The sequence below is a fragment of the Sinohyriopsis cumingii genome, chromosome 1 (genome assembly GCF_028554795.1).
Source record: "Sinohyriopsis cumingii isolate HCF-2022 chromosome 1, ASM2855479v2, whole genome shotgun sequence".
NCBI lineage: Eukaryota > Metazoa > Mollusca > Bivalvia > Unionida > Unionidae > Sinohyriopsis > Sinohyriopsis cumingii.
The window spans coordinates 6,962,583-6,977,942 of NC_142961.1; the positions used below are offsets into that span (position 1 = coordinate 6,962,583).

General features: G+C 38.8%; 1 protein-coding gene across 1 annotated transcript in view; it reads right to left on the reverse strand.

Annotated features, from left to right (window-relative positions):
- Nucleotides 1–11,268: 11,268 nt before the first annotated feature.
- LOC149806371 (proteasome adapter and scaffold protein ECM29-like) overlaps nucleotides 11,269–15,360 on the reverse strand; it is a 177,637-nt gene continuing 173,545 nt past the window's right edge. The window contains exons 49-50 of the mRNA XM_089952249.1: nucleotides 14,633–14,704; nucleotides 11,269–14,252 (exon numbers count right to left, since the gene is read on the reverse strand). Coding sequence (XP_089808375.1) covers nucleotides 14,113–14,252; nucleotides 14,633–14,704 — 212 coding nt within the window. The 3' untranslated portion in view covers nucleotides 11,269–14,112. The remainder of the gene's footprint in view (nucleotides 14,253–14,632; nucleotides 14,705–15,360) is intronic.

Here is a 15,360-nt window from a genome sequence, read left to right on the forward strand (position 1 = left end):
ATGGTCTGTAAGGCACTTAAGTCAGTTTTCGTCCTCTCATCAGATTCAAACGGTAACGTCTGAGATCTTTTGACTCCAGAGGTCCCTTTTATCTTGGACCCATGGGTAAAACACCTCATAGAAGTCCTCCCCGCATGGCTCCTGCTATTCCTTTGGCAATGGGACTTATCAGGGGATAACACCCTTCGCGTTGCACCAACATCGATTTCTTTTGATGAATGTGGATTTTCTTTTGAACCATTTGGTGAAGAATGTGTCGATGTTTGGCGAAGCGTTCTTTCTGGTTTTAGACAAAGGTATCGATCCTTTCAAGACATTCAAACAACATTCGCACACAGTACCGATGAATCTTTGAAGGCGGTTTGAATGAGTTGTTTTCGCATGGGTGGAAAGGATTTGGACATGGCTGATAACACGTCACAATGTTTGGATAAACGAACAGGGTGGTGTGCGCTTCTTTTAGGAGACAACCTTTTGCTTCAGGAGCAAAGATACACTAAAGTCCATCGTTTGATATGCGTCCTTTTATCTTATTTTTTGACAGGTGGTCATAGATCAGGAATACGTCCGAGAAGCTGTGGTAACAAAAGAGGCATAAGCAAAATCCTCCCTTTTGGTTGCTACCCTGTTTCTTTGGACAATGGAGTCTTTTCTGGGGATGACGTCGATACTTGCTTAAGCGTTTCTTCGGATGTGGGGTCAAACCACGAGGCTGTCCTTTTTTTTTTTCCTTTTTGGACAGAAGAACGACGATGGTGATGGTGTGAATTTCTTTTAGGTGACATATTTGTTTGTTCCGGAGCACAAAAACAATCATCCCCCTAGTTAACTCCAGGTCTTTTTATAGTTGTGGAATGCGTCGCCACTGAGTGTGGGTCCGTCGTATCAACTTGATGGCAGGCATCACTCGCCGTGGAGGGGTTCGCAATGGTCTAAATCGCGACAGTTCTTGCTTGGGTGAATCCTGTAAACTCTGTTACATACCCGATCATTCTTGGACTTTGATTTTGGGGGCAGGTACTTTTTGAGCAGCTTCTGCTAAAGCTAAAGAGGAGGAGGGTGTAACAGCTGGAGGAGAAGTTCCTGGAGACACGGGTTTCCATTTTTTCATCAACAGTGGAACGATGGGTGTCAAATTGTGTTTGGCTGGCATCACTAGCAACGGTGATGTGTAAGAACCTGATGCTGCTGGAGATACGTTACCACTGCAGTACCTCTCTTGCGAGTAGAAGCTGTTTCTGGTGTCTTTTCTGGGGGATTTCGTTTTCTGGGGGCTGTTCTTTTTCTTTTTCTTGGGACGTTTCTTTTTCTGGGGATGTGGTCTGGTCTGGACACCAGGGCTCTTATTCTTCTGGGTATGTTTGGGTCGGGAAGTGGCTTTTTTCCTGGGGATGACTTTGGGAGTATTGGGATCCCATTTCAAGAGGGAGCAAATGATAACACCTCCTAGAGAACCGCTACCTCCAGGTTTCAAAATGATTTGCTTTTTGGTTTAAGAGTCGATGCGAGGATCGGCCACTTGCGTCGAGGCTACTTTGTTTCTGTCGAGAAAACAGCGTTTGGTTTGATGTGGGATGTGAATTATACCTTGTAGTAATTGAAGTGCTGTCACTGTACACCATTGTAAGACTTCTCTGAGACTGGCTTCTAAGACACGAGCATGTATTTGTGGTTTCCGTGACTGATGCCGTACAAGGCACGAATCAATTTGATGGGAAGATGAGACTGAAGGGACGTCATGTTGACGGTGTGTGACACAGACCGAAAGTGCCCAAGGCTTTTAAAGAATTTTCTTAAGTGGATTGGGACGTGCACACGACAAGCCCCCTATCTTGACGCCAGTGGCGAAACAGGTGGGTATGAAATTGTAAATAATCGAGAATGGTGGGTTTTAAATCCACGAGTAAATAGGCGCATGAGGTTTGAGTGGCATTGTCGTACGCATAAGTCAGCATATGTGCTCCTAACTGTTTGGCTAACACTTGCACTCGCGATTTATCTCGAGGACTTTGAAACAAGACCACGCAATGAGCATTGTGACTGATGGTGGGATGGCCTTTTACTTTGTTGAAATAAATTTTGGGTGATGTAAACGACTGGCATTATGATGATCCCTTTGCGCGTCAACTACAATTTAATTTATTCTTCGTCTTCTCCTGTCATGTCGTCGAAGATGACCAGATGAGTTTGACTGGGATCAAACACAATCCCATCGTCTTCGTCAGGAATGCCTTCCACAAACACGACGGAATCACCTTGATTTTCTCGCAGGCGACTGTAGACCGATTGGCAGTCTTTGTAACACTACGCGATACATTGAGGTGGACGATCAATAAAATGATGTTTATGTTCGATCAAACGTTTGACAAATTCGATTTTGCCTGAACGACTCGGTCCAGCAATTAACATTTCAAAGGGAAGGCGAAGATGTAAGGCCTCCCAACTAGCACGATCTAAGTGTACGTCGATGACTTTGAAAGTGGAGGAAGAGGGAGCAGAGACATCAGAGTTAGCCATAGTGAAGGTGATCCCAATTTTAAGACTAGAAGAGACAAGACAAGTCTTTATACTTTTTCAGGACACGTTTATTTCAAAACGTTTTTGAATTGGAACACGAAAGAAAAAAAAATACATAAAAGCCAAATGGTTAAGTACAACAATAAAATACACCTCAAAACGATCAAAGTGAGATATAAACAAATCACAGTATACCATTTTTGGTGACGAAGGTGTGGTGTCCAAGGGACACTGGGTAATATTCTTAGAGTCTCTACACTTGGCACAGTACACAAGTGTCCTCCGGGAATGGTTTTTTGGGTATGTCCATGTCAATGACGGTCCTGCACTGAAAAGGGTGGTTTTTTCTCGGTGACGGGTTCTTGTGGCACTTTGACTAACACAGGTTTAAAAGTTACTTTATCACTGAACATTTAACTTGATGATCACAAATCTTGGGCATAGTCTTCCACTTCTTTTTTCCAAGCCTAGAAACCAAGACTTTTTCCAGTAACGTACATATGGACAGTGAGGATGTATGTCACAAGCTACACAAACATCTTTGTACTCATCTTCAGTGCCTAAAAGTTGACGAATATCTTTTCTCGTATAGGTCGAGAACTATCGAGACGAAAGCGCAAGACTGTTTAACAGAATGAGTCTCTCTTGTACATTTAAAGGTACCAGTCTCATGTTTTTCTTTGGTGCTAAGTACTGTTCGTAAAGAGTCCACATGGAATTGGCTGGTAAATAGAAATCCCAGAAAGGAAGTCACTAAGACACACACCACACGACGATCCCAATTCATTGGACTCAGTGGTCGTAAAAAGAGTTGGTAATACTCCACAGTCTGAATAGTGTCATTGATTTCATTCCACGGAATCTATTGTATCACGACTGATAAAGGTCGTGGCATGGTAGCCAGTTTTTATATCCCCTTTTTGTCGGAGGTAATAATGTACTTTCTGCACAGAACTGACCGTACTCCGTCGGCGTATCCAAATAATTTAGTCACTAGCTCACACACCACACCATTTTCCTCACAGACAAAATTTGATAGCGTAAAAGATTTTGGTAATCCTCTCTTCCTCTGGAATTCGATGTAGTATGGCCACCTTGCAAGTATCAGGATGAGTAGCAACCAAAGTTTTCAGGTCCTCGTCCAGTTGATCAATGTCTGACCATTGGAACGTTTTGAAATGAATCAGTCCTTCGATAGCATTCAGGTACCAGGAGTAATTTAAAAGTTGATGCTTGTTCAGATGCAATTGTTTCTTGCGTTGGACTTGCATTTTGACCAACACTTGGCAAACATGTTTTCTGAACTGCACAGGAAAACCACGAATGTGTTCTTGTAAAGTATCCAGCAAGAGATTACTGAGTTCGTGCTACTAAAGATAGGTAATGACAGTGCGGAGACCATCGAGCATGTTCTAAGTAAGCTGAATCATTCTGCTCCCACTGGTGAAGTGACACAATGCAACTAAAGCACTTGACTTTATCACCTTCGCCCAGGTAGATAAATCCGGCTCTGGCTAATTCTTCGGTGATAGGTCCTCCCAGATCTTTAAGCCACTTTCCTTGGAAGGTTTGGTATCGACTTTCAAAGTTGCAAAGTTCAGACAAACGCACAGGGAACAAATAATTTTCTTTCACAAGCTCATTTCGAAGAGTGTAGGTTGAAACCCTTAGTAGTTTGCTCAGGCATAGATAACATCCGTAGGGTGGTAGCCGCAGGTTTCACGTGGAGGATGACAATGACAATGAAAAAGAGTAAAGAGTCCACGATGATGTGTAACATCGCTTTCGCACCCGTCAGGTTTGATACGCACAGCATCACTTTCCATGGTAGGTATCGTAATAGTCATGGCAAAATTCCCATGATGTCCTGCTGAATCGCTGGGATCACAGCGTACGGCATCCCTGCAATCGCATGGTACAGCATCGCACTCCACTTGAGAATCACCGAACTTGAATGTGGTCTGTTTGTTAGGATTCATCTTTCCCGCAATTTAATGTGTGGCTAAACTTTCAATCTTGTAAGGCTCGTTGATGGTCACTTGAACATATACTAATCCTCTCCAGACTCCATGGCTTCCTTCAAAACCCAAAGTTCACCACTTGCGATAATTGAGACTCAGTTTTTTCACTTTACACTCAGTGTGTACGTCTCCTTGGGGGTTCCGGTATTCGTAGCCGTTATTTTTGGGACCTCTATTAGCAAAACTGAGAAACTTGTAGTCGGGGTGCTCGTCTGTCCAGGTTCCTAAACGGTCTCCTTCGAAGTCAGGGTGACGCTGACCCAGGCGATCGATGTAGATGCAACCGTCCGTGTCAAAATACAGCACACGATCTCGTAACAGTTCCAAAGTTTCGTACAACTTTAAGCGAGCATGGGATGTCTTGTAAGTTGCAATGCTGACATTTCTAAATTCGTCGGCCTGTACAAAGTCCATTTCTTCTTTGTAATTGACTAACATCAAGTCTTTACGAAAGACGCCCACGTGTTTCACCTACTTGGTTTTGTCGTGAATAATCTGGAAGTACCGGGAATATTCTGCGAAATACTCCGTCTTGGGTAAACACGGTCGTTGTGCCATTTTACCCCACGAGCAATTTAACATCACTTTGGCAAACGATCGTCGACGTTCGTTATTTCTCGACGTGGTCTAAAGGGACGCCTTCCTGCTCCAAGTATTTTTCTTTAAATTTCCTTTGGACTTCGGGAGTGTGGCATCAGGAATGATAGCCACTGGCTTCTTGCTTCAGTTTCAAAAAGGCATCCACGTGGTCTGCGAAAATGCCTTTCTAAGTCTCGTCGCCCTTGTGGTACTATTCTGTCTTGGGAAAGTGGTAAATTCCGTACACTTCTAACAGTTAATATCCCATGTCCAGAGCCTTGAACAATTCCACGCTGACCCACGTTCCTGTCAAGGCGCGTTCTTCCTGGGTGTGCTGACAAGGTTGGTCTTGGATGTATGTTTCGGCACAAGTACGGCACAAGGGAAACACCAGAGTTCCTTGGCAATGGTTGAGATAAAACGGGATGGAACAAGTCGGTTGGAGGCAAGACTTTGCACTTGATCAATCCTTCGTATTGTCGAATGTTTTCCAGGTCGATGTGTTCCGTTAGCAATTGCAGGCGCCTTGCGGTAAACGTTTTAGCCATTTGACTCAAAGTCCTGGCTAAGTAATTCATCACATTTTTAAAAGCACTTGCCCTACTGGCATGGAAATAAGTTTGTTGAGAAGAAATTGTCCATCGTACCCCGAGAAATTGTGAGGCATCACCCTAGCATAGCGATGGGAATCTCCGTAACGTTGGATGTCCTCTTGACTCCACGTTTCGTCAATAGGGTCTATGATCCATTGGGCAAAATCGACCAGCGTGTTACGTCCACGAGAGATGTTTTCATGTCCTTCAGAAATCTTGATGCAGTGAGGACAATGGCAAAAGATCGGTTCTTTGATGCACTTCTCGCACGATCGATGAGGAATGTGAATGTCAGTCTCTTGCATGCACATACAATCGAAAATGATGAAATTGCCTTTCTTCTTGTGGTCATCTTCTTCCTCGTCTTGTGGGGGCTTGTATTTTTTAATGTAGCATTCGTGTTCGTAGTCCACGATTTGGTGACAAATGTGACGTTGTTTCTTTCCTGGACATAGGTGTGTCTTGACACTATTGCTATGCATGACTTGTCCACAAGCAGAAAAATATTTCAGGAGTGACAAGCACTTTTCCACTGTGAACCTTGTGTCTTGAGATTTTGTTAGTAACGGGTAGGGCTGGCGAAAGTGCGGTAACAAGCTGGGCAATACACTCGTTCTTGTCTTTCGTCAAGACAGGGTTTAGAGGCCAAACGTTCCTCACATTTCCATCTGCAATAATTGTGTAGATCTCTATTGCTATAACTATATGCACATTTCTCACAGTAATAACTGTATCCCAGGAAACCGGTGATACTGGTAATGGCATCGAAATGTTCATCGTGATGATAGACGTGAATGTATTTTCCGTCTTTGAAATTGTTGCCTCGAAATAACAGAGGTCCACATACTTCTTGAGTGGGTACTTTCTAAGTGTAGTCTGGAGCCAAGAAGTCTTGCAATTTTTGCACAGGGTGTGTCTTTGGATAGGCCAGCTTGCTGTCACAGGAGTTCTGTTTCTCTTTGTTGTTTGGCTTGGTCCGATCGCTGAATAGTTTTGAAGGTTCTTTTCCATTCTACCATGTCGTTCTTATCGGCATGTGCTAGTCCCACCACGATGGCTCGGGCTAAACATATCTTGTCTTGAGGGTTGTTAATTTGGAGGTGACTGTGTTTGGTTCTGCGAAGGTTGTCCACCAATAACACCTTTTTTGCGTCCGGTCCCATTGGGAACAGAAACGTGGGCCATGTACAGTGTCGCCTTTCCATCGGTGATGTCAAACTTGTCGTTGGACTGCTGTACACGTTGAACTTGTCGATGACTTTGGAAGGTATCAATTCTGATAGCTTGCGAAACCTGATCAAAACGGGGGACTTAAGAATGTTGTGATAAATGGAACGTGTTAAGCGTTCGTCTTCGTTTGCTCGATATTGACACGTCAGTGTGGTTAACAAAGAATCTTACAAATCAGTGATGAACCCCTCTGCTTTCTCCAACGGTACGTCGGACTTGAAAACTAGTGACTTCACCGTGTATGTGTAGGCCATGTTTCTAAATTTTCTAGAGGAGCGTTTGTCCATCTCTCGAATGTGGAAGTAGTTTTCAAGGATTACTTGGGGTGAACTTTGCTTTGACGTTGACTCTCTGGGTCTGGATTCTGGCTCACTCTCGTCATCTTCAAAATCAATGGCTTGAATATGAGCCAAGACTTCAGCTACGGTGCGAGGTGATAGATCACGTTTCTGCCTCTTTCTTCTTCTCCTTTCTTCACGAAATGATGCAATAGTTTCATCTTGATCACAAAAGGTCAAATGACTACATTTCAACACCATGGCCCCGTATATATCAATGTAAATTCACTGTCTTCCCTATATAAAGGGTCAGTGTCTTCCCTCAAAGTATTCATTTCGCTCTCAATCCTACCTGAAAGATAGAAGAGCCAACACAGATGGAACTTCTGATCAGAGCTTAGCTTTGCAAGGTGTCATATGAAGGTTTTCTTCAAAGAAGCCAAAGGAATACTCCTCCTCCTTTCAAGATAAAAGTCAAGACTCATGCTATATGTGTAAGAAGAAAGGGCATTGGGCCACATAATGTCTACACTGTCAAAGCAAGACAAGCATTAAGAGAGACAAAGATCAAGATACCAGCTATCATTGCCCAAAAAAAGAAGAAAAGATGAGAAGAAAGTGGGTGTGTGATTAGGATTTTTAACGTAGCTTTTAACAATTTTTCAGTCATATCACTACGATGTCAGCAGTGTGACAGTTTATAGTGATTTATAGCACTAGGGCATCATGCCACAGACATGGAGCATGATGTCCCACCCAGTCACATTATTCCGACACCAGGCCGACCAGTCCAAACACAAACCTCTTAACGCTGAGCGCCAAGCGAGGTAGCTGTTAGTACCATTTTTGTAAGTCTTTGATATGACTCAGCCAGGGTTCGAACCCAAGACCTCCTGCTTTGGAGGCAGACACTCTAACCACCAGGCCACCGGAGCAGTCTGAGAAGAAAGTGAGGAAGAGGAACAACCTGTGTCAGTGAAGAAATTCAAAAAAGGTAGAGAGTAAAAATACAAAGAAGTCTATGAACTTTTTAGAGTGTTGTGTGTTGTTTTTTTTAAAATTTGATTGTAATTTTTTTACAGAGAATATACCAGATCTTCAAGACAGCCACCTTAAAAGTCAAAGGCAAACCATTTTCATGCTGAAAAACGGGACCTCTTACAAAATTGCTTCAAGCGACTTCAAAGTTGTAGTGATTACAAAAGTTTCAATTCATTATTTTAGGCATACTTAATGTCAAAACGACGTTTTCAATTCATCAAGATATCAAGACAAATATGCAAGTAAAATTTTCTGACTATCCTCCTGGCAGTTTAGAAATATTCAAGATAACATGATTTATAAGACTTACACCATTTTCTTCTAGGCACAGTTAGGTGTCACTATTAAACATTTTTATCAAGTTTCTTGTGAGGAAGAAATGTGTTTGTACAACACAGATACCCAATCATATTGCATGAAAAGACTACTACAAAACTTAACTAGCCCTGAATACATACAGCTAAAGGTAACGCTATATGACCCAAGCAATGTCATGGTGGAGTATTACAAAAAGCTCCACTGTGAATTATTGGCGATAATGATCTACTTATGTCCAACTAGTGTAGTACTTCTCATGATACAGTTACAAATAAATGTTAAATGGCTCTGAAAGAGCTACATAATGTTAATGACCAGATGATAAAGCTTATAACAGCGACCTGATTTTGCTTGAATCAACACAAATCCTATTCTAACTGTTGACACCAGTCACATGCATAGGTCAGACAGGTGAACTAAGAGGAAGGTCAAACATTATTCCAGAAGCCATAGTTTTCTTGCAATCCATAATTATCTTTAAGCATAATGGTTAGGGTTTTAAAAAGTTTTGTTTTAATTGTAACAATCTTAAAACAAGAATTTTTAATTTTACATACACAAATGAATTACTGTATATTAACCATTAATTTTTGGGGTATAATGGATTTTGTGATACAGTGATACCTCTCTTTATCACCACCCCAACCAGTGGCCACCTCTTTTATACAGTCAGCATCCCATGGAACCATTGAGCATGTGTTAAAAAGTAACCCTCAATGTGAACAAGGAAAGAGCAAAAACTGTCAAATTTACAGCATACAAGTGGCCACATTTTACTGATATAAATCTCATGTTGATTTCTAAAATGAACATAACATCAGTTCCATCAAGCAGATAAAATAACTTTAATCTATAGAAAGTGGTATCTACACCCACCTACCCTCCCTCAAGAACTCTTGCACTACAGGGTCCAAAAACACAGACTGTACTCTCAGTAAAGGCATTAGTTACCTCTAAAAAAAAACAAAAGGGGGTACCATCCCAGCTGGTCATTAAGAAGACCAAGGTAGGGGTAGTAGAGACAACACTGCTTAGTGGCTGAATACTTGTTTTATAATCGCTATGGGAATAACTGTCAATAAAGTTTTTTCTAATGAAAATATTGGCTTTTTATATAAATTATCTTATTTTAAAGATATTAAATCTCTGAAAGATCATAAAAACCTAACTTGAAGAGGTTTCAACACATCATGTACATGTGTGCCTCATTTTTAACCTGCAAAAAACACTGTATTACATCACTGCTTTTTGCACACACAAAACAAGATTACTTTTGTTAAAAAGTAGACATTTGTTTGATGAAAAATCTGTTGATGCTGAAACTCAGTTTTTTTAAATAGTGAAATACTGATGCTGTGAATTCATTGCAAGTGAAACTTCTGCTTGTCCTTGAGCAAATCTCTGAGTGCCAACTGAGGATTTTGAATTCTTAAAAAAACTGTCAATCTTGTTTCTCCATAATGCTCCATATCTAACGAACAAAAAAATTTGAATCCACAGAGTACACCTTTCGCTTGGTTGCCTTTCTATCTTCAATTACATTTGTGAATGACTAGGATAATTCAAGGTAGTTTAATTGTTACTTAAACAATGATATTCACAACAGTGTTCAAATGGCAAAATGAAATGAGTTTACCAGACACACAACCACTACCAACAGCTCTTACACAGGTAGGATTTACATCACTTTTAACTTTTTTAAATTTCATTCCCTTTATTCGATTTGATACAAAAGACAATTAACATGATAAAACAAAGCAGGTGTGTCTTTAATTGAGTGGAACAATACAACAAATATGTCTGCAAAGTGAAGATAATAATATAGTTAATCAGGTTTTCCTAGAAATGCCCACACGTATAGCTGTGAAGTAGATTGACAATTTTCACGTTGGAATACAAGAGGGCATATCACATTTAAGATTATTACACTGAAACTGAATTAGAATATATGACTAAAACGCAAATTTCAACTGATAAAAACTAATTTCATTGCTATTTATTTCTTGTGGTGTTGCCACCAGGAGGCATTAGTGACATTTTCATGGATCAAGATTTTATCAATGACTGTTATTTACAGTGCACTGAGGATTATGTTTGTAAAGAAAATGTAATAAAATATAGGACTTCTTATTATAAGTTGAGAATTTCATGATGCTGACTCAAATATCTGGACGCTAACTGGACTTTCTACAATAAAACATGCAATATATCAGGGTTTTATTGACCAATCATACATTTCTCCAAATTCAACGAATAAGGGTAAATATTTTGGCATCGTCTAGAAATAAAAAATGTGATCCATACCTGCCCCTACATTGTAAGTGGGTTTGCAAGTAAGCAGGACACAAGTTACTGAGGGAGCAGTGTAACTGGATTATCCTTACTGTTGTGTATTCCTCAGATGTTAGGTTTTGTCACTATGATAATTTCTAACTATTGTTACCACTGGTAATAATCAAGATGAAAAAACTGTATTGTCAACCTCAGTAAAGCACAATATCCAGTGAGAAGGACAGTAAATCAACTGTCACCATCAGAGGCATAATACACACATGTAAAATGATAATTTTAAAACATGTGAAATAAATGAATTCAAATTATCTCATATCTACCATGACAAATTCAATGAATGGCACAAAATATATAATATTAATACCTCTGTATAAAATAAAACAAAACAAAAACCAGAGATATAACTATATCAAACTTTATTATAACACTGGTTTAACAAAGTGACTTGCATACAGTCTATTAATGTTTTAAGTGATAAAATCCATCAAAGGATAACAAAACTATAATCATAAAAACAAACAACTGAAAGAAGTATAAAATACAATGAGTTTTAAAGAATGCTTACAAGATCCCATAAAAGATACAATGGTTTCATCTTCAACAAGTTAAAATTTCCATAAAGCTTTATACTATGCAGTGAACTGTCTAAATAGGAGGATTAGCAACAACAAAATTCTCAAGATGGCTATCATGGTGGCCATACTGGATAATCAGATTGGCACCATTTTTCAGACAGTACCAAATAAACATGATAAGAAGCGTTCCAGTGAAAACCCCATGTTGATATGACTTTCCATCAAGGATGAGTAAGGATAAGATTTTCAAGATGGCCACTGTGGTAGTGATAATAATGGATATCAAATCAGCACAATTTTTATTTCAGATGCACTAAACACCATAAGAGTCTTCTGGTGAAAACCACATGCTGATGTGACCTTCTGTTCAGTAGGCATAGCAATAACAAGATTTTTAAGATGTGCTGGTAATATTGGCTGTCAGATAGGCACCATTTTCATTTCTGAACAACCAGACATGATAAGGAGTTTTCCTTAGTGAAATTCCATGCTGATGTGACTATCCATTGTTAAGGAGTAGTGATAACAAGATATTCAAGATGGCTGCTGTGGCAACCATTTTCATTTAGGACCAACTAGGCATTATAAGATAAATAGTCTTTTAGTGAGACCCCAAGTTGATACAACTTTCTGTTGCATGCAGTTAAAACCACTCTGACTGCAAATCAAAGTTCAAAAATAGAAATAGCTATTTCATAGATTCTGGCTTGCATCTGCCCTGGTGTGTGCAATGTTAATCTATGTGGATTTAGCCCACATCTCCATATGTAGAACATATCCCTAGCATAGCAGATGACACAGTTTTTGTTCATGAATGCTAACAGTGCAGATCTAAATATGTAGTAATCATAATGTGTATAAAGTCCAAATGGCCATTTTTATTTGCTAATCATCTTGGCTATCAAGTTCCTATAGAATTTTGAAATGTATGTTTTTTGAAGCTAAATGTACTGAAAATGTATGCAAATTAAAATGTTCCAATATATACTTAATGAATTTTAAAAATGTGCCATGAATGGCAAATTATAGACCCACTATGTTTAATAGTTCTCTGTGAAGGCACTAATATGGCATGGTATGCTGGAGATTATTGACCAATGGGTTTCAATGACCTCAACCTCTGGTCAAGGTATACAGTCTTGAATGAAACTTACTGTGCAGAAAATCAATTATTTCTTATCAGACTTACCATGACCTTGACAGCTTGCCTGTAGAAGCCAGAATCGATAGGTTTCTTTATTGTAATAACTGCAAGCCATCCACAAAATATAGTCAAGGAATTTATTCAAGAACAAATGTTGTTCTGTGAAACTCCTTTTTATTTAAGCCACAATAGCCTTGACCTTTGGACTTTTGACCTCCAGATCAATAAGTCTCAACCATAACTCATGTGCAAGCTTTCACATACTTTGGTACATGGTATGAAAATCCAGTTACTCTGAAAAACCCATTTTTCCTTTTTCTGTGAGTGGCATTCATCTTTGTTCTAACAAATCATTACTATGTTTAAGTTTTAAAAAAACTCTGGGTGAAGGTATAAATGGCTGACAAATGAAAGCATTTATAATCTTCAGTCACAGTGACCTTGACCTTTAGACTAAAAAATGGAAGCTTTCATTTTCCTCAGTGCAAAACGTTATCCACAAAGTTTCAGTCAGATCTGTGATTTATAACTAATGTTACTGTGCAGAAACTATTTCTCTTCTTGTAGATAGTCACCATAACCTTTTGCCCCTCAAACTGATAAATCTTTTCCTTAATCAAAGTGCAAGCCTTTCACAAAGATTGGTCCAGGTATGTGATGTAAAACTAATGGCATCATGTAAAATACATTTTTATTCCTTCTAATATCGTAACACTGACCCCAAAATTTAAAGGCTTCTTCCTTACCTGGTGTGCAAGCCATCCACAAGGTTTAGTAACTGTAGATGGTGGTGAACTTTTGTTATTGGGTCAAAAACAAAGTACTAATAGACAGATGGATGGACAACATCATAACATAATGCTGGCCAGCGTGTAAACATTCCCACAAGCCTCAAAATAATCCCTAATCTCTCTCTAATCTAAATACATCTAACATATATTGTTAAAATTGCCCCAACCTAAAATAAATACAATGAAAAACATTACTCAAACAAGTAATAAATAATTCTGAATTACTTGTTATTTCTTTTTAAAAAACAAAAAACAAACTGGAAATGAACTAGGTTATAATGATCTTTAATACCGTACAGAGAGGCAACAACCATGTGAAAGAGGCATTATTATATAAAATGCATACCTAGCAATTTTCCAAGAGTATTACATCATTCACTTCTGGAGGTGATTAGGAGTCAAAATTTCTGATGTGCCATTGGATCCCAATTGTTCTTATGTCATGAGCAAAAAAGCAATAATGCTGCATTTTAAAATGATCTAAATGGACCAAGGTTTGAAGTTCTTGCATACAAATTAAGTAATAAGTAAACTACCTTATCTTTCTTTACTAGTAAATTTGCCAGGGCATAGTTTATAAGCTTAAGAACGAAAAGAAACAAATTCACTTTAGAAACTAAAATAATTTACTCCCAAAGTTTCATAAAGTCATTCATAAATTTCATTTGATACATATCAGTTCTATTCAAGATTTGTCAGTGTCACATTTTCATGAATAGTGAAAGGAACTGTTTCAGTTTCTGATGGTGATTAATTTTTGCAAGGTTGCAGCTTTATCTTGTAACTCAGGATTGGAATCTTGGCTCAGTGCCAACAACGCTTTTACTATCTCATTCCATGTTTCACTGGGCAGCACATCATAACTCTCTATATCTGAAACAGACATTATTGTTATTGTTATTATTATTATTAGCAACTATTATAATTATTATTACTATTAAATCTGTAACTGAAAGAGACATTATTATTAGCAACTATTATTATTATACATTTAGCTAACACTGTAAAATATTTCAAAGTTAGAATTATGTAGCAAGACAATATTCCATAAGTTTTTAAACCAGTTACAGAGTTCTTTTGAAAACTTCATGTTTCCATATTTTATCTGCACTTCCAGTTGTAAAACAATGATAAACATATCACAGCTGCAACCTTTACTAAATGAAAATATAATGGAGCTAATGAGAAAAAGAAACAAAATAAGACAGAAAGAAAGATAATATATAATATATACGTAGGATTTAATAGTCTACCTTTGAGTTTGCAAACAATACTGTTAAATAAACTCAAAGCCTCTGTCCGTATCACAGTGTATTTGAGATTGCCTGTAAAAAAAGAAAAAAAATGTGAAATTCTCTAATACATACATATAAGAAGAGATCATAATGGACATAATTGCTAACAGCAACCTAACAGCCAAATGAAACAAGCAGTTTGCCAAGAAATCTAGGGTGCATTTTGTAAATGTTTCTTTCAAATGCTGTTGATTGCAAGTAAAGAATTATTTTGAAGGTTTCTCTGATTCTTCTGTCTTTATCTATATTTAATGGCACATATGTAACATTTATCCAATACTCTGTGTGTGTGTGTGTGTGTGTGTGTGATTAGGATTTTTAACGTAGCTTTAACAATTTTTCAGTCATATCGCTACGATGTCTGCAGTGTGGCAGTTTATAGTGATGTCTAGCACTGGGGCATCATGCCGCAGACACATAGCATTATGTCCCACCCAGTCACATTATCCTGACACCAAGCCGACCAGTCCTAACACTAACCTCTCAATGCTGAGCGCCAAGCGAGGCAGCTGTTAGTACCATTCTTGTAAATCTTCGGTATGACTCAGTCAGGGTTCGAACCCACAACCTCCCGCTTCCGAGGCGGACGCTCAAACCAATGGGCTACCAGAACGGTTATCCAATACTGAAAAGCATATCTATGCAAGGACTCTTTGATTCAAAGTTGGTCAAATATGTCCAGAAGT